This window comes from Oryctolagus cuniculus, chromosome 20 (assembly GCF_964237555.1).
Source record: "Oryctolagus cuniculus chromosome 20, mOryCun1.1, whole genome shotgun sequence".
Taxonomy (NCBI): Eukaryota; Metazoa; Chordata; class Mammalia; order Lagomorpha; family Leporidae; genus Oryctolagus; species Oryctolagus cuniculus.
Genome location: NC_091451.1, coordinates 15,767,984 through 15,790,965, shown reverse-complemented (window position 1 = coordinate 15,790,965; position 22,982 = coordinate 15,767,984). Strand labels below are relative to the sequence as shown.

General features: G+C 47.7%; 1 protein-coding gene across 3 annotated transcripts in view; it reads right to left on the bottom strand.

The window, feature by feature from the left end:
* The window catches only part of SMOC1 (SPARC related modular calcium binding 1), a 172,362-nt gene that overhangs the window by 84,336 nt on the left and 65,044 nt on the right, over positions 1-22,982 (bottom strand). For all 3 annotated transcript variants that reach the window (XM_008248569.4, XM_008248570.4, XM_008248571.4), the window contains exons 2-3: positions 11,304-11,469; positions 9,907-10,019 (exon numbers count right to left, since the gene is read on the bottom strand). In XM_008248569.4, the coding sequence (XP_008246791.2) occupies positions 9,907-10,019; positions 11,304-11,469 (279 nt within the window). The remainder of the gene's footprint in view (positions 1-9,906; positions 10,020-11,303; positions 11,470-22,982) is intronic.

Genomic DNA, 22,982 nt, shown 5'->3' with positions numbered 1-22,982 from the left:
TGTCCTTTTAAATAAGTAAATAAATCTTTAAAAAATTTCCTCAGAAGCTTAAATATTGAGTTACTATATGACCTACCATAGGTCATAGAAAAATTCTACTTTCTAGGTATACACCAAGAGAACTGAAATAAAATATCTACACAAAAACATACACAAATGGTCACAACAGTATTATTTAGAATACCCAAAATATGAAAACAATCCAGGTATCCATCCACTGATGAACATGTAAACAAATTTGGATATATATACTACAATAGAATATTATTTGACAAGAAAAAGGAATTAAATATTGATTCAGGCTACAACATAGATAGACTTTAAAAACATTATGCTAACTACAATAAGCCAGACATAAGAAGGCATGCATTTTGATTCCATCTACATGAACTGTCCAGAAGAAGCAAATAATAGAAGTGAAAGTAGGTCAGCAGTTGCCAGGGGCTGAGGAGAGAGGTAATAGGGAGTGACTTCCAATAGGTACAGGATTTCTTCTTGGGTGATGACAATGTTCTGGCATTGGAGAGCAGCGATGGTTGCACAACACTGTGAGTACCCTAAACTCAACTGCATACTTAGAAAAGGTAAAACTTAGAATGTGCAAACGATAACAAAGAGGGTTGTTGTTTCAAAGAAGAAAACCGGATAGCTAGACCACAGATCACACTAGGCCAACCTGTGGACTAGCTCACCTCTCCCATATTACACTGAGGCAAACTGAGACCTACTGAGAAGAAAACTAACATTTGCTAAGCAGCAAGTATGTGTTAAATAGAGGGGTTTTTTTTGTAAATATTACTATATGCAATATCTAGTTGTTTGGAAAAAAAGCAATTCAATGAAAAACACATGTGAAATAAGCACTAAGATGCCCAGTTCAAAGCAGATATTTAAATGTAATAATAACATGTTTATTGAGTACTTAACAAAAGAGGAGAAAGAAATACAACTTGCCCAACAGTAAAGTCCATTTACCATATATGTCCTCTATACATAAAGGATGGACTTGAATTTTTAACAATATGACCACTTTAAAAAAAAAAAAAGAATTGGCATTGTGTATGTCCCAGAAGCTGAAGAGGCCTAACTCAGGGCACCATCCACCCAAACACACAGAAAAGGCTTTGTTTGGGCATCCAAAGGGCCCATCTGTGCCTTGAGAAGGTCAGGGACTCTCCAGTTTACAGGTGCACCCCAGGCCTTGATACTTGACCTACAGAGCCCTCTACACTGTCCAGGTAGACCCTATAGTGCCTCCCTGGGCAAACATCTTTCCACATTAAGGCATAAAAGACCAGTACCCTGGGCTCTAGGCTCATCAAAGAAAGGACAAACCCTTTCTACCCCATGAGGGTGCTTAGCCCGCCAGCCTGCCAATGTGTAATCAGCCCAGGTCAACAAAGGCTCACAGCTGGTGTCAATCATCCATGCCTGTGGTACTCATGGGAAATAGGAGAGTTAAGCCAAGGTGCTTCCAGGGCGAGCACAAAAGGAACGAGACCTACTCCAACCCTCCACCCCCGGGGAAATAAGTGTTCCGGCTCCCAAGTTTTAGGGACTATGAAGGTACTTCAGAAGGTTCGGGGGGAAATAGAACTAAAAGATATGTTTATTTTGGTGCAAAAAAGGCTGGAATCCATAATCCACAAAAGGTTTTCCTCATTAATGTGCATCTTTCATGCATGTTTTGAAGACCTCTTATAGGCATAAATTTCAACTTATAATGTGTAAATGATAACAAAGAGGGTTGTTATTTTAAAGAACAAAATCAGATGGCTAGACCACCTTTTGGGGGGATACCAAATAAACTTATCTTTTTATCCCATTTTCCATGAACTTTTTGAAGCATCTTTGTATGTGTGCATTGATGTGGGAAGCAACGGCTAGAGTAAAAACAGGAAAAATATTAGTGCCTACAGAGCTATATCAAGAAAGACTGTTCCTGGAACAGGGAGCTGAAAGACAGGAAATGCATTTTTTCACATAGAAGTAACATAGTAAATGGTATTTCATAATGTACAATATTGTTAAAACTATAATCCATCTATATAAGAAAGTGTCTGACAACCACTAATCAACCACCATGTTGCTCAACATGGACAGCAATTTTGGTAGTCTGTACCAAATGTCTTAAAAAGTGCACGTCAGGGTGAGTGTCTGGCCTAGCAGTTACGACACCAGTTAAGATGCCTGTATCCCATACTAGAGTGCCTAAGATTTGATACCAGGGTCCAACTCCTGACTCCCGCGTCCTGCTAATGTAGACCCTCGGAGCTAGCGGTGATGGCTCAAGTGGTTGGATTCCTGCCTCCCACATGGGAGATCTGGATTGAGTTCCCAGCTCCTAGCTTTGGTTTCCCAATGTGGCCCGGGGCCATTGTGGGTATCTGAAGAGTGAATCTGAAAGGAATAAGCTAAAGTGCTTCCAGGGCAAGCTAAAAAGGAACGAGACCCACTCCATAGCTGAAAACGGGCCATTAGGAAGTTAAGTGTTCTATCTCCCAGAGTTTAGCAGATATAAGGAAACTTTAGAAACACCAGGACTTACCCTTCTCAAAGTCTCCTAAATAAATAAATGAATGAATTTTCTAAGTGCATGTCCTTTTAACCCAGTATAAGGCTTCTGGAAATTTAATCCTCAAATTTCTAGGATCCAAGGTACATTCACACAATGGAACACAATGTAGTTATTCTAGAAAACGAAGTAGAGCCGTATACAATCTACCTGGAAACAAGTTCACAATATAATTAGATGAGAAAGTGTTATAAAACAATATATGATATAATACAATTCCCTTCTGTCCTAAATAATGATAATCAGTATACAAGAGAAAGAAAACGGAGAGGCTTACAGATTAAGTTGTTGCTATCTCAGGAAGAGGAAATTGCTGGTTTTATCTTTCTGCCTTACATATTTCTGCATTGTCATAAAATTTTTTACAGGGTGTGTATAACTTTTCTATTTAGAAAAAAGTGGAGCCAGCGCTGTGGCGTAGTGGTAAAGCTGCTGCCTGCAGTGCCGGCATCCCATATGGGCGCCCATTCATGTCCTGGCTGTTCCACTTCCGATCCAGCTCTCTGCTATGGCCTGGGAAAGCAGTAGAAGATGGCCCAAGTCCTTGGGCCCCTGCACTCGCATGGGAGACCCGGAGGAAGCTCCTGGCTCCTGGCTTAGGATCAGTGCAGCTCTGGCCATTGCAGCCAATTGGGAGTGAACTAGTGGATGGAAGGCCTCTCTCTCTCTCTGCCTCTCCTTCTCTCTCTGTGTAACTCTGACTTTCAAGTAAACAAATATTTTTAAAAATGAAAAATATATTTTTTATTATTTAAGTTGCTAATATACATATACATACACACACACATACATACATAAAATGATCTTCACACAGCATTTTGATAGTTGCATAGTGTAGCTGTGTCATAACTTACCTAAGTTATTCTTTATTGTTGAATATTTATATTGTGTATGGATTGTCACTATTATAAACAGAACATATATAGAAATCTTTGTGGCTAAACATTTTAACATATTTTAATAACTTTCTTAGAATAAATTCCTAAAGCAGAATTACAGATCTGAAATGTGGACACAATTAAGCACTTTTGCCCCAGATTGCAAAATTATCCCATTAAAAAGCTGGTGCTAATATACTTTCCCAAGGACAACATGGGAGTAGTCTTTTCCCTTCATCTAATTCTGGATATTATCCTATTTCCCAAATTTTTTTACCAATTTGTTAAGAAAAATGGTCTATCATCTTTTTTTGTTTGGGCTTCCTCAATCACACATGATTCATATCACTTACTGACTATTCATTATAATTGTGGTGTCTGCCTGATAGCTCTTGCTAATTTTTCTACTAGGATCTTTTTTCTTTCTGAATTGGAAGAATTCTTTTTTTTTTTTTAAGATTTATTTATTTATTTGAAAGTCAGAGTTACACAGAGAGAGGAGAAGCAGAGAGAGAGAGAGGTCTTCCATCTGCTGGCTCACTCCCTAAGATGGCCACACGGCCGGAGCTGCGCCAATCTGAAGCCAGGAGTCTGGAGCCTCTTCCGGGTCTCCCACGTGGGTACAGGGGCCCAAGGACTTGGGCCATCTTCCACTGCTTTCCCAAGCCATAGCAGAGAGCTGGATCGGAAGTAGAACGGGGATGCCGGCACTTGAGGCCAGGGTGTTAATCCACTGCGCCATAGCACCGGCCTGGAAGAATTCTTTATATAAGATTAGCTTTTTATTTAGGCTACTGTGTATCCTTTGCTTTTAGTTTTGCTTAAGGTGTTTCTGTTCTGAAATTTTAATTTATTTATATTTTCTCAATGACATCAGAACTCCAACTAGTTTGTGAAATTTTGAAACAAATACTACAGGGGCCTACTACAGTGGTGTAGCAGGTAAAGCCACCACCTGCAGTGCTGGTATCCCATATGGGCACTGGTTCAAGTCTCGGCTGCTCCACTTCCAACCCAGCTCTCTGCTATGGCCTGGGAAAGCAGTGGAGGATGACCCAAGTCCTTGGGCCCCTGCGCCCGCGTGGGAGATCCAGAGGAAGCTCCTGGCTCCTGGCTTCAGATCAGCACAGTTCCAGCTGTTGCGGCCAATTGGGAGACCTCTCTCTCTCTCTGCCTCTCTCTCTCTGCCTCTCCTTCTCTCTGTGTAACTCTGACTTTCAAGTAAATAAGTAAATTGAAGAAAGAAAGAAAGAAAGAAAGAAAGAAAGAAAGAAAGAAAGAAAGAAAGAAAGAAAGAAAGAAAGAAAGAAAGAAAGAAAGAAAGAAAGAAAGAAAGAAAGAAAGAAAGAAAGAAAGAAAGAAAGAAAATCGTAGAAAGAAAGAAAGAAAGAAAGAAAGAAAGAAAGAAAGAAAGAAAGAAAGAAAGAAAATCGTAGAAAGAAAGAAGGAAGGAAGGAAGGAAGGAAGGAAGGAAGGAAGGAAGGAAGGAAGGAAGGAAGGAAGGAAGGAAGGAAGGAAAGAAAGAAAATCGTAGAAAGAAAGAAGGAAAGAAAGAAAGGAAGGTTGTAAAAAAAAAAAAAAAAAAAAAAAAAAAAGGCCGGCGCCACGGCTCAACAGGCTAATCCTCCGCCTTGCGGCGCCGGCACACCGGGTTCTAGTCCCGGTCGGGGCACTGGATTCTGTCCCGGTTGCCCCTCTTCCAGGCCAGCTCTCTGCTGTGGCCAGGGAGTGCAGTGGAGGATGGCCCAAGTGCTTGGGCCCTGCACCCCATGGGAGACCAGGAGAAGCACCTGGCTCCTGGCTTCGGATCAGCGCAGTGCACCGGCCGCAGCATGCTGGCTGTGGTGGCCACGGCAAAGGAAGACCTTTCTCTCTGTCTCTCTCTCTCACTATCCACTCTGCCTGTTAAAAAAAAAAAAAAAAAAAAAAAAAGGAAGGAAGGAAGGAAGGAAGGAAGGAAGGAAGGAAGGAAGGAAGGAAGGAAGGAGAGAGAAATAGGTACTACAATTGTAAATGCAAATGTATGGTCCTTGATACTGTCACTCTATAATATATCTCGATATTCTTTCTGCATATAAACTCCTTCAAGGCAGAGGACACTGTGTTTTATAATTCTCCAGTAGCAACCAGCACACAACCCAGAACATAGTGGAACATGTTTGGGATGAAAAAATCCTGTGCCTGGGGATTTTCTTTGAAGCAGTCCGGTTTGGGGTGGAAGATGAAAATGGGGTAAAGATGAAACAGAACTGGTCACGTGTCAGTCATTATTGAAGCCGGGTGATGAGTACATGGAGTCCGTTATGCTTTATTTCTGCTTTTTTTTTTTGTCTTTTTAAAATTTTCTATAATCAAAAGATATTTTTTAATGTGGGTTGGATTGATTGGGTAACAGCATCAGAAGAACTTCTGGAATAACAATGGTGATGAAAATGAAATACATATGCATCAAGGACTCTTTCGTAGCACACAAAAAAAGTTAAGAGCACAGGCCTTAAAGTCACAAAGGCTTCAGCACAAATCCTTTCTAGCTTAGTGACCTCAAATCAGCTTTTCAGCTCCTCAGAAACTCAGTTCCCCTTTATAATAATGGTATTAATAATGACCTCAAAAGGTTCCCGTGAAGATTAATGGGTGTGAAATTCTGTCTTGCACCTAGTGGCACCCAGTCAAGAGCCACATCATTATCATGCAGTGATACACGCGCTTGACAAGCTAGCTCCAGCCAGCATTTCCTGATGGTAGCAATCCAACACCTTTGCACCACAACTGAGATTCCAGTTCATCAGTTTGGGCACCAGACAACCGCCTGGCAGGAGACTTGGTAGAGCAGATGCCAGGAATTGTGTTCCTGAGACTCAGAAGAGAAAGAATCTAAGACAGCAAAGGGCAAAGCTGTAACTCCTGGCCTTACTCCCCAGGTCATCAAAGAGCCTTTGCTCCACATTCCAATGACGGAATCAAGAAACAAGCGTGGCAAAGTCCTTCCAACAGAGGCTCACAACTGTAGCCAAACACTGGTGTCACCTGGGGAGCTCTAAAAAATACAGTGTCTTGGATCCCACTCCCAGAATTTGATTTAATGGTCTGGGATGTGGCCCATGTACTGAGACTTTCAAAAATCTCATGTGACTTACTGTGCAGCCCTGGCGTTATAATGTAGAAGGGAGAGCCCCTCTTGTGTGTGGGAACAGGGAGGGAAGAGGCTAAGGGAAGACAAAGGAAGAGAACAGAAGCCCTAGAGTCCCACATGAACCCCATTAAAGCCAACTGAGTCATGTGGTCGCAAGCTGCGCCCCATGCCAGACAATTCCAATCCCATTAGCATCCCATCACAACCTTGCGAGGGTGTTATGGATAATAATTCCCAAGGCTAAAGAACTTGTTATGAACACCAGGATGTGTGCGTGTCAGTATTCTACAGGATATTAAAGCAGTGTAGCTTGTCTCTGAGTTTTGGTCTTGAAAACAAAAAGTGTTCAGCTAAGTGATGGTGGAGGTCAGGGGGAGGGGGAGAGCATCCCCCTTTGTTTCACAGCATCTTGGAAGCCTGTCCATGTGACTGAAGCACACGCGAAGAGGCAGCCTCAGCTTGTGAAGTGATTGCCGTGCCTTTGATCAGGGGAAAGACACATCCATTTCGATCAGTGTAGCTGGTGTGGGCCTGCTGTCTGGCTGTCTGGCTGCCCACCGGGGTGAGCCAGCCCTGAGCCTGCGGACACATGGCAGTGCTTAGCATGTCAAACTAACAAGGAGGTGCCTGATTGTCTATACAACCTTTGCTGAACTTCAGGGGCCCTCTCATTTAGCAATTCAGGCTGGACTAATCTGGAAGTTCCTTTCCCCCAGCAAACACCACCTGGTCCAGCCTGATCTCGCCTAAACAAAGGCTGGCCAGAGTGGGCTGTCTGTCACGAGGTGGCAAACACTTTGGAACTGAGGGGGAGTGAGGGGTGGGGGGCCGGGGTCAACCGTTCTCATCAGCAACACACCCAGGATTACACAAGCCCAGAGAAAGAAAAAAAAATGCCTCCCATTGGCTTCGTCCTCCTCTCCAACACCGCCTTTACCCTGTCTCGGCCCCAAAAGAGCCTGGGCGAGGTTTGCTTCCCCCTCCCCAGACACGAGTGCTCAACAGTGCAGTCTCAAATGCATACAAAGATCATCCATCATGTTCTTTTCACTAGAACAAATCACAAATAAAGGACAGATGAGAGAGCTCATTGGTTTGCAAACTTACCAAGTTTCAACAAAAGGTTTTGGTTTTATGTTTTTTCACCTTAAGTGGTATCGTCCACAAAATCTCAGGAAGATGCAAGTGGTGGGGCCACTGTGGGGCTGGGAGTCAGGACAGCATTAATGGCAGCTGTCTACAGAGCAGCTGTGAGTCCCAAGTGCTTCACATGTGTTAACTCACTAATCCTCACCACAGCCTTACGAGGAAAGCTACAACAATAAGTTCATAACAGTAATATGCAATAATGCGCAACAAACATACACATAAGTAGGTATCATAATGATTATTATTATATATAATAATGATGATGAATGGGGACAAGCATCTTCATCTCCCAGACAAGGAGGCTCAGGGACTCACCCTCGGTGGTAGGGACAGGCCTTCACACATAGGCCCTGGTTTGACTCCAGCAGCCAGGTGCTAACCATAGCACCACACTACCTCCTACCAGTGCACACCTCAGGGCCTCCTGCAAAGCCACCAGTTCAGAGAACAGCAGAATATGGAGGACTTGGGAGGGATCTTGAGTTGAACCCTAGCTTGGCTACTCCATGTCCCTCTGTTGGTCCTTCAACTGCGCATGTTAATAATGACACCTCCCTCACCCTCTGGCTTGTGGGACAGTTTAAACAAGAAAGCAAATTAAAAAGACACCTTTCCCAGCCAAGTCTGTTTAACCCAGTGGCTCTCAAGCCTAGCTGAACATTTTAATCAAACAGGAGACATTGAAAATGCTGCTGTTGGGGCTGGCGCTGTGGCGCAGCAGGTAAAGGTACCACTTGCAGAGCCAGCATCCCATATGGGTGCTGGTTCAAGACCCGGCTGCTCCACTTCCAATCAAGCTCTCTGCTATGGCGTGGGAAAGCAGTGGGAGATGGCCCAAGTCCTTGGGCCCCTGTGCCCACGTGGGAGACCCAGAAGAAGCTCCTGGCTCCTGGCTTCAGATCGGCGCAGCTCTGGCCGTTGCAGCCAACTGGGGAGTGAACCAGCAGAATAGAAGACCTCTCTCTCTCTCTCTCTCTCTCTCTCTCTGCCTTTCCTTCTCTCTGTGTAGCTCTGACTTGCAAGTAAAATAAAGCTTAAAAATAAATAAATAAATAAATAAAGCACTGCTGTGTGATACCTGCCCAACCCCCTCCACAGCTCTACCCCAACAGACATTCGGTCTGAACAGCAACCCCACGCCCAGCCCAGAAACAAAGCCTAAAACCCCTTGGACCAAAGGCTGCCCATACTCTTTGTCCCACTAAATCAGAATTAATAGAGAAGCATCAAAACTCCTGAAGCCATTGTCCCCAGACAATGAGATCCCCGAAATGCCACTCCACTGGGAGTGGCACCAGGACGTTACCAATCACCTGGCTGAGTTCACCCTCGTCCAGTGACCTTCCCCACTGCCATCCAGACAGAACCTTCATCAGCCAGCGCCAGAAGCCTCCTGCCTCCCAGACTACAGCCCCACCCCCAGCACAAGCCCTTATGCGAAAAGGGACAGTCTAGAAGTTTCCCTAAGGAGCACTTTGTTGTCCCAATGATGCCCTGTTTCAGAAACAGTTCATGCCAACATCAGTGTGGTTTACACAAAGTACTAACCAGGAGACCATGCAGGATGAGAGGTGGGACTGCCTAAAAAGAGACTTTAGAGTCTGAGCCTGGTCCCTCTCCCGGCTTCCCTCCCCTCCTCCTCTCCTCCCTCTCCCCTCCCCTTCCCCCTCCCCCGCTCTCTCTCGCGTGTACACACACACACACACACACACACACGGAGACCTCTGGTACACTCAGTACTCTAAGAGGACCGACTCCACTGCACTCAAGGACAGGGAGTAACAAGCCAGAGGATGCAGGGGGCCAGCAATAAACAGAGACGGGAATACCAGGGTTGCCCATGGAAACTGGCATGGATAAGAAAAAATAATCAGCCCACATTTGACAGAAGAGAAAAATGCAGGTCTGGCCCTGGGCAGAGACAGCCAGCAGGGAAGACGGGCACCCAGCAATGCCAGTTTCCTGGCTCAGACTTGCAGACTTGCACAAGTCTTCTCAGGGCCCACTGCCAGCTGGCAGGAGGTGGCATGGGGGGCCACGGGGCGGGGAAGCAGCACAGGGGAGCTGTGTCCCAGAAAGCAAAGGTGCCAAGCGGCCCTCCACGCCCCCGGGGACACCTCCCCTCTCCTCTGTCCCAGAAGCAGCGCTCAGAGAACTATCCAAGGCCTCACCTGGGTAAAGGAGCCATCCTCGCCACACTCTGGGACAAACACGGCCTCCTGCGGCTTCTTGGCCTGCTCCAGGGCTTGAGCCCGCTCCAGGCGACACTTGCTCTGGCCGGCATCTGCAAGGTGAGAGGGGCGTCTTTCTCGTTGCACTCGGGTTCCTCGCTAAGGCCTGGACAAAATGGCTGCCCCATGAGAGGAAACCACTCCACCTCCCGGAAGCCCTCAACTCACACCCCCCCAACCCCACCTCACACACACACAGCCTCCTCTTCCCCTTAAGGTGATTCTCAGAAAAGTGGGCGATGGGGTTCATGGTTTATATCAGGTTCTGCTTATTTTGTGTCCCAAGTGCCCCCACCCTCATCTAGGAAAAAAAAAAGTTTCACTTCCATTGTTTTTTACTGAGTTTATTCTAAAACTAGTAGGCCCGAGGGGTCTCAAAGATGGTTTGTCATTCAAGAATCACAAGCACTTTCTTCATAAAGTCAAAGGCTCCCAGGCTGCCTGCTGAGCCTCCTACAACTTTTGCGATGGCTCTAGCAATCCAGAGGCACAGACACAAGTCTCTACAGGACTAAGGAAGCTGATGTAAATTAGAGAGGCATGGCTGAGATACTACCAGGAGTGCTGAGGACTGTGGCAAACCGGAAAACAGGCTCCTCTGGGAGAGACTATGACCCAGGTGCAGCCATAGATAGGTACAGGCTTTGCAGAAACATAGACCAAAAATTACCAGGACTTCCGATTTTGGAAGAGAGGTGCAACTGGCCAGATTTTCATGTGGAATCTCCCAATTTTTAAATGTGTTCTCAAATGTTCTTCACATTTTTAGACATGTGAGCAGATCCAACAAAATACATCTGTTGGCCAACAACTTGAAATCCCTGTTCAGGAGCCAGCAGTAATGCTTACAACTCCATCGAGAAAACAGACAAACAAACAAAGCACCAGACAGATGGCAGCAGGAGGCTCTCAGCTCTTGCCTGGTGGGAGCATCTGAAAGACAGAGAAGTGCTCATCCCTTCAGGGGTGGGGAACCTTTATTCTGCCATTTGGAGATTTGTAACATCATTCGTGGGCCATACAAAATTAACCACTTAAAAATTAGCCTGCTATAGACTTAGGGTATTTAGAGTCCTGCCTGTGGTTGCCTTGGCAGGGCCAGACCAAATGATTTTGTGGGCCTTACACAGCCCATGGCCCATATGGTCCCCACCTCTGCCTAGGTATAGGCCAGTTCTCCTTCCTCTACACCCAGGAGGAAGGGGCAGAGAGGCAGGATGGGTGAGCAAACCAAATGAACCAACTCATCTGGAGCTCCGGGGAGCGGGTGGGGGAAGGGGATTTGCTGAAAGTGATGCCAGGAGCCTCTCCTAGGCCATACGCAGGTGCACACTCACCTTTGCATCTCCCTCGATGGACTACACCCAGGTTTGGGTCTCGGCACTTGGCTCGCTGGTACTCGCACATGGACTCATAGGACCTGCCGTCAGAGGCACAGATGGGTTTGGGCTGAGTCCTGGAGCAGTGAAGGTTGCATTGAGGATCACGGTCACTTATTAGGAACTGGTTGGAAAAAAAAAGTGAAAGGGTAGAGAGGTTACTTTTGCCAAGAAAAGTAGGGGAAAGTCCATGACTTATAGGACTGGTTGGCCCTTAGGAAAACAAGTCCCAAATAAACCCAAAGTTATAAAACCTTAGAGGTGAAGGGGGCTCTGCAGCCACAGAGTCTCACCAAGGAAGGCACTGTCCATGCATCATAAGCCCAACAATGTCTCAGGGACCGTTAACAGGCACTGTGCCAAGAAATTCACAGACGGGATCCCCTTAGTCCTCACAGCAACCCTCTGAAGTAGAAACCAGTACGTAGCTGAGGGAGCCAGAGCCAGGAGAGTGGAGGCCTGCCCAGTGTCACATATCTGGAAGTGGGGGAGGTTGAATTTGAACCTAGATCTCCCAGAAGTGTAATCAAACCTTTAACTTCTAGGACACTTGGCGTCTCCCTCCTTGCAAATGGTCACACCACCTCTATTTGGGTGCTTCCTCAAATCAGAAACCAAATTTCATCTTTGAAAAGTGTTACTCATCAGCTAATTGTATTGAGCCCCAAATCTGCTCTCTGGAAGAAAACAAATGATTTTTTTTCCATAAGAAAAGGGTTTCCTGATTTTAAAAAAACAGCAATAATAATCAGCTTGGAGAATGCCGAGTGAAACAGATCTCTTTAGCACCGGACTTCTCGGATACCATTGGCACATTCTTAGGCCTCGCGAACTCCAGGAGGCACAGTAAACTGGAGACAGCTACAGATTATTTGCCCCGCCCACAGCTGCAGAGTCTGATTTCCTCCTGCTTGAATCTAGCTTGGCCTCCGTAACTTGCTGTGGAAGCAGGGTCTGGGGACTTGGAAGACAGGTCAGACAGAGCCTTGAGGCTTCCACCTAGGCCTCTTGCTATACTCGCCCTGGGGGAAACCGGCCACCAGATAGGAAGCTTAGCAACCACAACCATGAGGCTGCCATACTGTGAGGAAGCCCAAGTTAGCAGGTGGCAAAACCATGTGGAAAGAGACACCCCCAGCCCACCCAGGCACAGAAACACATGAGTGTAGAAGCCTTCACGTTGAGTCTAGCCCCAGCTGTCAACTGACTCTAGTTGACAGAGACAGAAGTAAGTACTTGCCTGAGAGACCCCAAGTGAGAACCACTGGGCTGAGCCCAGTCAGCATATGGAACTATAACAGATAACAGTACTATGCTGTTGGTTTTAAGCTGCTAAGTTTTATAGTATCTTGTTACACAGAAATCAATAACCAGATGAGAGTACAAAGGATAAAGCAGCTTCCAAATTTGACTGAGGGGAAGGTGTTTGGCCTAGCACTGGTAAAAATGCCTGCATCCCACATCAGAGTGCCTGGGTTTGATTCCCAGCTCCATTTCTGATTCCAGCTTCCTGCTAATGAAGACCCTGGGAGGCAGCAGGTGATGGATCAAGTGTTTGGGTTCCTCCTACCTGTATGGGAGACTTGGATTGAGTTCCTGGCTCTGCCACTGGAGGCATTTGGAGAGTGAACGAATGGAAGGGATCTCCTCTCTCTCTCTCTCTCTCTCTCTCTGACCATGAACGCTTTATCCCTGAACCCCTTGTTAACAACTATAGAACACAAGTAGAGAACAGAGGCTGGCACCATGGCTCACTTGGTTAATCCTCCGCCTGTGGCGCCGGCATCCCATATGGGCGCCAGGTTCTAGTCCCAGCTGCTTCTCTTCCAGTCCAGCTCTCTGCTGTGGCCCAGGAAGGCAGTGGAGGATGGCCCAAGTGCTTGGGCCCCTGCGCCCGCATGGGAAACCAGGAAGAAGCTCCTGGCTCCTGGCTTCAGGCTTCAGATCGGCATAGTTTCGGCCATAGCAGTCATTTGGGGAGTGAACCAATGGAAGGAAGACCTTTCTCTCTGTCTCTCTCTCTCACTGCCTATAACTCTACCTGTCAAATAATTAAAAAAAGAAAAGTAGAGAACAACAAGCGGGCTGTTAGAATCCATGAGCTCCTGTTCAATAACCGATACCTAGACCACAGGGGCCTTGAGAGCCAAGTCCACTCCTAGTGCCCCTCCCCTGCATAGCAGAGGCCTGGGCACTCTAGAGGCTCTTTATCAGCCGTGTGGAGGGTGTGACTATCCACACACTGTACCACGACGTACAGTGAGGTCATGAGCACACATCTGGCCACCAGGAATGCTACAGTTGGCCATATAATCACACCAGACTCAAAGAGGTTTGGGGAAGGTCTGATGACATGCTCTGTTTCAAATGTATTTGCAGGCCCTTTGGGTGAAGCAAAAAGATGAGCACTTGTTGACTCTTCTCCAGAATAGCAGAGAAAGGTCCAGCGGTGGAACCACACCCTTCATGGGAGTGCTGGAAACACACAGCCCACACTGGCCAAACTCCAAGAGAGTCCAAGCCTGCCTGTGAACACACAGACCACATCCCAGCTATACAGCCAGCCTCTCCCACTACCTGAACTCCTTCCTGGGTAGTGTACTCAGCACTAGGAGGAGCAGCTGAGGGCAGAAGCCCCAGCACGAGCCTTGCCAGGAAGGACAGTGCCATCTGGCCCTCTCCTCGGTTGCCCTGAGCTCCCCACACTCACAGTTAAACCTGAGTCCTGCCTGAGGCCCAGGAGAAACGCCCTGACAGTGCCTCAGGAGCACAGCCCTGGGCCAGTGATGTGCAATGGGTTAATCCAGCAGCCTATACTGGAAGGCAGGTTCGAGTCTTGCCTGCTCTACTTCTGATCCAGCTCCCTGCTAATGAGCCTGAGGAAGCAACAGAAGATGGCCCAAATAGTTGAGCCCCTGCCATCTATGTGAGAGACCCAGATGGAGTTCCTGGCTCCTGGCTTCTGCCTGGCCCAGACTTAACTATTTGGGGAATGAACCAGTAGATGGAAGACCTCTCTGTGTCTCTCCCCCTCTCTGTGTCAGCCTTTCAAACAAACAAATATTCTTTAAAAATTAAAATTAAAAAAGGAGCACAGCATGTGTTAGGGTCTAGTGTTCTGGGGTTAAAATGAGAAATATATAAAGCCATATCCACAGTAATCCATTGCATCCCAGGCTGCCATGTGCAAGAGGGATGAACTGGCCGGCGCCGCAGTTCACTAGGCTAATCCTCTGTCTTGCAGCACTGGCACACTGGGTTCTAGTCCCGGTCGGGGCACCGGATTCTGTCCCGGTTGCCCCTCTTCTAGGCCAGCTCTCTGCTGTGGCCAGGGAGTGCAGTGGAGGATGGCCCAAGTACTTGAGCCCTGCACCCCATGGGAGACCAGGATATGTACCTGGCTCCTGCCATCGGATCAGTGCGGTGCGCCGGTCGCAGCGCGCCGGCCGCGGTGGCCATTGGAGGGTGAACCAACGGCAAAGGAAGACCTTTCTCTCTGTCTCTCTCTCTCACTGTCCACTCTGCCTTGTCAAAAAAAAAAAAAGAGAGAGAGAGAGAGATGAACTCATGGCAATACAGGAGGGGGCACGTTGTCCACATGTCAACCCCTGCACTGGATCTGTGGCCTCGCCTCCCCCCCCAAGTTGTCCCTCCTTAAAACCCTTAAGTGATGTTCCCCTGCCAGGAGACCTCCCCATGGTGTCCCAGGCCCTGCAGAGCCTGCCCCGCCCCCTCCCTGGCCTCAGCTGCTAGTCTTCTGCTGCCGTGCTCAGCACTGGCAGGCCCACTGCTCTGCTTCTGTTTCTCCCACAAACTGCATTTGTCCCTCGCTCCAGGCATCAGGAACCCCATGTCTTCTGGGGGTTTGCCCTGCCTCTCACAGGCGAGGCGCGTCCCTGGGGTCATCTCCCACACCTCTGTTTTCCTTCCTGGTTTGTAATACGTTTTGTATAGACAAACATCTTTGTGTGATGTGCGGGACAGCACAGGGCCAACTCTGGGCTCTGTGAAGACAAGGCTGATGTCTACTCCGCCTGTGAATGCTTCCTCAGCATCCCTGCAGCGGCACTGCCTCACAACCTGCTGGTGCCACCTGCCCAGCCTGGCCTCCCACGCTCCTGACACTCCCGGGGCGGGGGGGGGGGGGTCCCCTGGAGCCACTCCCCCAGCCCCCAGCCCTGAGCCTTGCCTTCCTCGAGCTATGTCCTCCCCTCCAAGCTCCCGCCCGCGTTATGCAGGCAGAGGTGGGCCAGAGCTCCCTGCCCTCGCTCGGGCGCAGGCTAAGAACGCCTAGCAGAAGCTGCTCACAGGGTGCGGGGGTGCCCAGAAAGTGGGGCTACCTGCACAGGATGCTGCAGGGAAGCAGCTTTCCCTTTGTGAGTTCATCCCTTCTTCTGTTTGCAAGGTCACAGTCACCAGGACCAGCAGCACTGCCCAGGGGCGAGAGTCACAGCTCTGGACCCACACCGGGGTCCAAGCCCAGTGCCAACACTTGCATGCTGTTTATTCTTGGGAAGTTGCTTGACTGCTCTGGACTCTGGTTTTCTCACCAGTAAAATGAGGACAGCGACATACCCTGGGCCCTAGGGCTATGGCAGTAACACAGTTAGTTGATATATTGTGAGTTAGATAATTTCTTCCTCATCTTCCTCTGGAATTTAAATGGAGAAATTTATTATTATTATTATTATTATTATTATTATTGTTATTTTATTCTTTTTGTTAAGAGAATATATGAAGAAGAAGAGGAGGAGGAGGAGGAAGAGAAAGACAAAGTTGGTTTTCAAACTTGGGGAAGTTGCCTTGTCTGCTCCACAGCCAGTTGGGGAGGAGAGCTTCGTACCTCACCATGCATTGAGCTTCAGCCCATAAATCCGGCTTGGAAATGGTTTGCTGTGTGCCAGCAGAGAGACCACAGCAGCTGCCAGAGACCAGCTGAGTAACCAGAAGACACTGTCTGCAAACAGGCAGGTTGAAGAGCCTCAGAAGCCCCACCCACCCCAACACGTGGAGACCCTTCCCGGTCTCAGAAGAGCTCCCAGAGGACTCCCATCCAGAAATTACTGACCCCTGAGGCCATGTAAAAAGGTCAGAGACCGCTCGGGCCGTTGCTAATGACCATCTTCGGCAGCCTGGCATCTCATTTTTAGGAACTACGTATTCTTGGCACTGCTCTCCAGAAAAGGCAGTGAACTCTCTAAAATGCAGCTTTCAGAGGGCAACTTTGCCATACAAGGATCATCCAGACCTCCCCGGCTCCAAACACTAACTCTTCATCTTCCGCATGCTCAGGTTGGGAACACCAACCATGAGCCCTGTCCCGTACCAAGAGTAGGCAGCACTACACAACCACTATGGTCCCTGCTCTCCATGAGCCTGCCCCCTAGCATAGAGATAAAGAGCAAGCAGTAACCACGCAGTACGTTAGGAGGGCACCACAGAGAGAGTAAGACAGAGAAACTTAGAACACCATCCTAGGGACCCCAAAATTCTACCAAGCCAATCGGACAGAACTCCCACCATGATGGAAATGTCCTATATCTGTGCTGTCCAAAACCATCATGGTTATTACACACTGACATGTTGCTAATGCAACTGAATAACCTAATGTGTAGTTGTGTTTCCCTTTAGTTGATTTAAATGCACATGACAGGGGCCGGGTTGTGGTGCGTAATGGGTAAAGGCAACGCCTGCAGTGCCGGCATCCTATATAGGCACCAGTTCTAGTCCTGGTGCTCCACTTCTGATCCAGCTCTCTGCTATGGCCTGGGAAAGCAGTGGAGGATGACCCAAGTCCTTGGGTCCCTCCCACCCATGTGGGAGACTGGGAAGAAGCTCCTGGCTCCTGGGTTTGGATGGGTGCAACGCCAGCAGTTGCGGCCATCTAGGAAGTGAACTAGCAGATGGAAGACCTCTCTCTCTCTCTCTGCCTCTGCCTTTCTGTAACTCTGCCTTTCAAATAAATAAATAAAATTAAAAAAAAAAAAAAACGCACATGACCACGTGTGGTTAGTGGCAGCTATCATGCACCAGGCCAGCTATAAAGCAAACAAACCAAGAAGGGATGTGGGAAGAGGGAATGGAAGTAGGGGAGGGGTCATCCCTAGTCCTCGCCAGGCTGAGTGGACTAAGGGGAAAAGAAGCGGATCCAGAAAACACTGTCTTCATTTTCAAACTAGATAGGAAATCAGTACATGACTTCTAGATCAACAGCCAGGATATCTCAGGAGCTTGTCACAGTCCACTGGAGTCACAGAGATGGCCTTTCCTTTCTTTGCAGGGGACAGGAGGTCCAGGCTACAAGTCCTCAGCCTCAGTCTGTGGCCCCGGTCAGTTTGCTCAGCACAGAGGCAAAACTCAAAGAATTGGAATCTCCCTGCTGGGACTTGAACCCCTGAGTCACAGAAGAGCAACCATGGGTGGTGGAAAGTTTTGGTGTTGAGCAAACTGTCTCCCAACAAACCAAACACTGAGGCATTTCCCTCTAGGGAGGAAATAGCATTTTTATAAAAATCCTCACATGGATTCCCTTCCTTCTTCCTAGTGAAGAGACAATAAAAACAAAATAACTATGTTAAATATGATTGTGAAATACGGAAGCCAAACACAAAAGGCTGAAACAACTGTGCATATGTAGTTGTCTCTCCCCTGGGGGAATGGATGGCTCTAAGCATCTAGTGTTTCACTCACATTTATAAAATAGGACAGGCACTTGATATACATAGAAACAAGTCGTTCTTTCTATTGAGAAAGGAAGCCGCTGACTGAAGGCTGCGTATGCAATAGAGATCAGGGCAGACAAAACCTATGTAAGACCCACAATCCCTCCTGTCTGCAATGCACACTCACTGGTCCCTGTCCTTCAGTCTCCAGCAGAGTACAACACAAACCTTTCCATAGGTTGTGCTCAGGGAGACCACCCCAAGACCACAAGCTGTGTCGGGTTGGACTGACTGCCAAGTTTCCGCGCCAATGCAGGGACCAACAGAGTCAGCCTAAGGGTCCATCTAGGACCCATCTGTAGAGCTGTCCTCACAGTCTTAAATTCCACCTGCTAGTACCATACTAATATAACCAGGCTAAAATTTTAATCAAGTATTTTTCTAGGAACATGCATAATTGTATACTTTTCCCAATTACAGAGAGGAACAGGAGCTATATTCAACAACTGCATCACTGGCTCTTCCACAGGCTTTGGGAGAATGGAGGAGCACCAAGCAACATATCTTGTTATGAAACTGTACTCAAAAAAACACAGGCTAATCTCAAACTAATTTAAGGTTTTTCTTTAATAAATTCATATGTGGAAAGACAATTTGATGCAGCAGTTAAGACACCACTTGTATACCCACATCCCATCTCAGAGTGCTTGGGATCGAGTTCCAGCTCTGCTCCCTATTGCAACTAATGCATACCTTGGGAGGCAGCTGTGATGGCTCGAGGACTTGGGTTTGTGTCATCCACATGGGAGACCTAGATTGAATTCCTAGCTCCTAGAGCTTCAATTTGGCCAAGTCTCAGCTATTGTGGACATATAGGGAGTGAACCAGTGGATAGAAGATGTCTCTATCTCTCTGCCTTTCAAGTAAGATAAATAAAATTTTAAAGAAGTAAATTCATATGTAACACGTCTTCAAGTACTCACTTTCAACACCTCTGCTTCACTTACAAACAAATGACTGATAAACCTAGTAGCTTTGAGCAGTGGTTCATGATTTCTCATAATTCTGTGGGATGGCTGGGCTCAGCTGGGAGGTTCATCTGCTCCACGTGTAGCAACTGAGGTAAGACATTTGACTGCATTCAGTTGGGAGCTTGTTTGGGGCTAGAACATCTGTGATGGCTTCACTCACTGCAGCTTCAGTTGGGAGCCCTGAAATGCCTGGGGACCAGCTGGGCTTCTGTCTAGTGCAGGCTTTCCTCTCTGATCCATGACAACTTCATTTAGCCCTTTATCTCTTGCCTAGATGTTTGACTCTGCCATCAACCTTCAACCCTCCACCATTCAGGTTCAAATTCCACATTGCTACTGACATCATCAACCTACAGAGCAAACGCTTTCATGCTCTACACACCACCATCAGCTTCCTTGGTGCTTCTACCACACTGTGTTTACACTCCTTTCAAAGCCCTCAGTGCCCTGCAGTATCATTTATCTGCTTACAAGTCAATAAAAAAGACAGTGTCTTACTAAGGCTTAACACAGTGACTCACCCAAAGCAGTTGTTCAGTACCTGTTTGAAGAATGAATGGAGGAATAGCAAACCTTATCTAAAATATATCATAAATACTCCTTTTTCTACCACTGTGAAAAGAAATACCTTAGTCCAACATTACAAAAAAACTTAAAACTTTCAAGGTTATAAAGTGAGGGAAGCTATCTGCTCATTTTTTTTAAAGGGCATCTATTTGAGGCAGGTATTTGGCTTAGCAGAGTACCTGGGTTTGTACCTGGCTCAGGCTGCTGACTCCAGCGTCCTATTAATGGAGACCCTAGGAGGTAGCAGATAATGGCTCAAGAGGTTGATTCCTTGCCACCCAGGTTGGAGACTTAGATTGACTTCCCAGCTTCCAGCTTCAGCCTGGCTTTGGGGAGTGAACTGGCAGATGGGAATTCTCTCTCTCTCTCCCTCTATCTCAAATAAATAAATAAGATTTTTAAAGAACATCTATTAGATAAGGAAAGCCATACATTAAACATAGCACTGGAAAAAAAAATCCCTGAGTCATTGAAAAGAATGCACCAGTGTAGCTAAGACAATGCCCATATACCCACAGCAGCCATCACTAAGTGATCTTGGAATCTGGACCCAATGATCCTGGCCTTAGCCTCCTCACACAGCCCTCCAGGAAATCTTTCCACCACCTTGGAGCTAAGGCATCTCACCCATAAGTCAGGCAGTAACCTGAGACAGTCTGGGTGCTGAGCCTGAAGTTAGCATGCATCAGGGTAGAAAATTCTACAGTTAAGCAGCCAATGCAATTAGCAGCCTGTTTTTCCTAGTGGCTAGGAAATGCATGCACTGGAGTAAGAGCAGCAACCAGGTGATTAAATGGATTCATTTACAAGTCAGTTTTTGACATCCTGATTTCATTTTTCCACAGCTTCACTGTTATAAATAACAACGAGTGTTCTCCACCTGCAAATGCCCACTTGGAAGGGAAGGAAAGGAAAACAATCGTTGCCTGTATTCCTGCCAGGCGGGTAACAGGGCCAGCAGATTGCAACCCTGTTCTGCTCCTTCCCACCCCAGCACTTTGCACAGGCTGGCCCCTCTCCCTGAAATGTGCTTCCACTCTCAAAGTCCTAGTCACCCTTTCAGCCCCTGTGCAGAGGCTGCAGCCTCGGGGCATCGGGCCATCTGGGCATCTGACTTCCAGAGGAAGTTGGGACCTGTGCCACAGCTGTGATTATTAAATGACCCATTGTTCAATTACACCCATCTTGGTCTTGATCTTGCTCCTCCTCTATCCCTAGGCTGTAAGCTCCCTGCAGGCAGGAACCAAGATCTGGGAGCCACATTTCTGGATGTCCAGTGCCCAACAGAGGCCTTGTCCAAAGTGGGCCTTCTATAGTGTTTATGGCTCAAACAAATGGGGAGGAAACTGAGGCTCAGCGAGGTTGGACTATTAACTACTGGGACCCCTACTTTTGTTCTGATTTTAACAACCCAGATTCTTTCTGCTACACCACATGGCTCCCTCAGTGTAAGGCTATCAAGCGCTGAGACCAAAGCTGGCCAAGAAGCAGAGGGGGATCTGCTGTTGCCTCTGGCAACCGTGGTTGAGGTCCCTTCTGGCAGGGGCCCCTCCGGCAGGCAGGAGTGGAGAAGGTCTCTGGAAACAAAAAGCACTTTCCTGACAGAGGGGTTAACTTTTCTGTCTTGTTTGGACGTCAAAGCCCAGCTCAAGCACCTGAAAAGCATTTCTGGAGGTAAATCTGCTATTGAAAGGGGGAGAACACCACTCCTGGAGCTGATGCCTGGAACGAAAAGTGGAGACCCACATTCCAGACGTCTCGCTGCGGCCCAGCCGGGGACGCTCCAACCCCGCACCGTCCGCCTCCCCATCTACAAAAGCCCAACGTGGGCCCTTTTCCCGAGGAGCAGCTTCACATGAAAGCATCACCCACCCACCCGCCATGGAATCCGTCACCCGCACTGAAAAGCCACGGCCCTCTTTTCTGCCAGCCGGCTCTCACCCTTGCCTGACCCCGCGACCACTGCATTTACACAGGTGCAAAGGCGGCCAGCTTGGACTCCGCCAGGAGGGAGGAGGGGAGATAAGGGAGGTCAAAGGGAAGGGGAGGCCTGGCTGCCAGGCAGCGTCTGTTCTTCCTCCACACACCTCGCCCAGGGGCCTGACAGCCGCATGCCCGATTAAGGGGCTTTTCACGCTGCAGAGGGAAAGCAGACACCCCCTCCAGCTGTTGGGCAGCTGGAACCACTTCTGTTGTTTTAGCCAGGCCCTGCCTGACCTCTGTCACCCTGCCGCCACCCCCGCCCCAGGGGAGGAATTTAGTGGTCACTTCACCCAATTGCCCAGTTCCCGCCTCACTGTTCCCCCACAGCCAAAGAGACCAGCGATCAAGGCCCAGGGGTGCCCCGGTGGGAGAAGGCAGAGAAGCATGAGGAAGGGGGTCCGTGGGTTAGATGAGGCAGCTGGGACCCCAGTCTACAGAAATGGGATGCTTACTCAGGTGCTTCCAACTCACACAGACCCCCTCTGCACCCCCAAAACCAGGTCCCATGCCAACCTTTTAGAAGAGCAGGTGCACACAAAGCAAGCGCCAGGACTCAGGTCATAGCTACCAGAAAATGAAGCATTATTTGAAGTTAAAGAAGCCGGATTCAAAACACTACACACAATACAATTCCGTTTCTGTGACATTCTGGAAAAGGCCAAACTAAAGGGACAGAAATCAGATCAGTGACCACCGGGGCCGGGAGTGTAGGGCAGTACATGGGGATGTCTGGAGGCAATGAAAATATTCCATATCTTGATTATGGTAGTCATTACATGACTGTACACATTTGTTAAAATTCATAAAAGTGTGCAGCTAAAAAGAGAATTATATAGCATGTAAGTTATATCACAATAAATAGAGAAAATATAAAACACAAAACTAAAAAGAAAAGAAATTCCAAGTAATGAGTGCTTTGAAGGGCACAGCATGTTCCCAATCCCCCCCATACACACACACATACACGCACATACACACACACACACGTACTCAGAGGTTTCTGGCGATTTCTCTGTCTGCCTCCTTCAATTACAAGGCATTGTGCAAGGTGCATTGGGGGTTACGAAAATAAACATGAACAGAATCCCCCAAAGCTAATCTGGTTGCAAGACTGACATGCATATGGTTAACTCCACCGGGACTGTGTTTTTGAAGCCAGCAACCAGGAAGCAAATCCAAAGTCATAAACAGACAAGAGGGTGCCACGAAGTCTAAGAGGTAAGAGGGCCATAGCTAACTTTTAAAAAGGAAAAGAAAGGAAGGGAGAGAAGAAGACGGGGAAAACGAGGCTCCCATTCAGCAAAGAGCTGCTGAGAGCTTTGCGTGTTCCCAAGTTGTACTGAGTGCTGGGCGCTGAGCCTGGGCTCCACGGGTCACAATGGCAGCATAGCTCA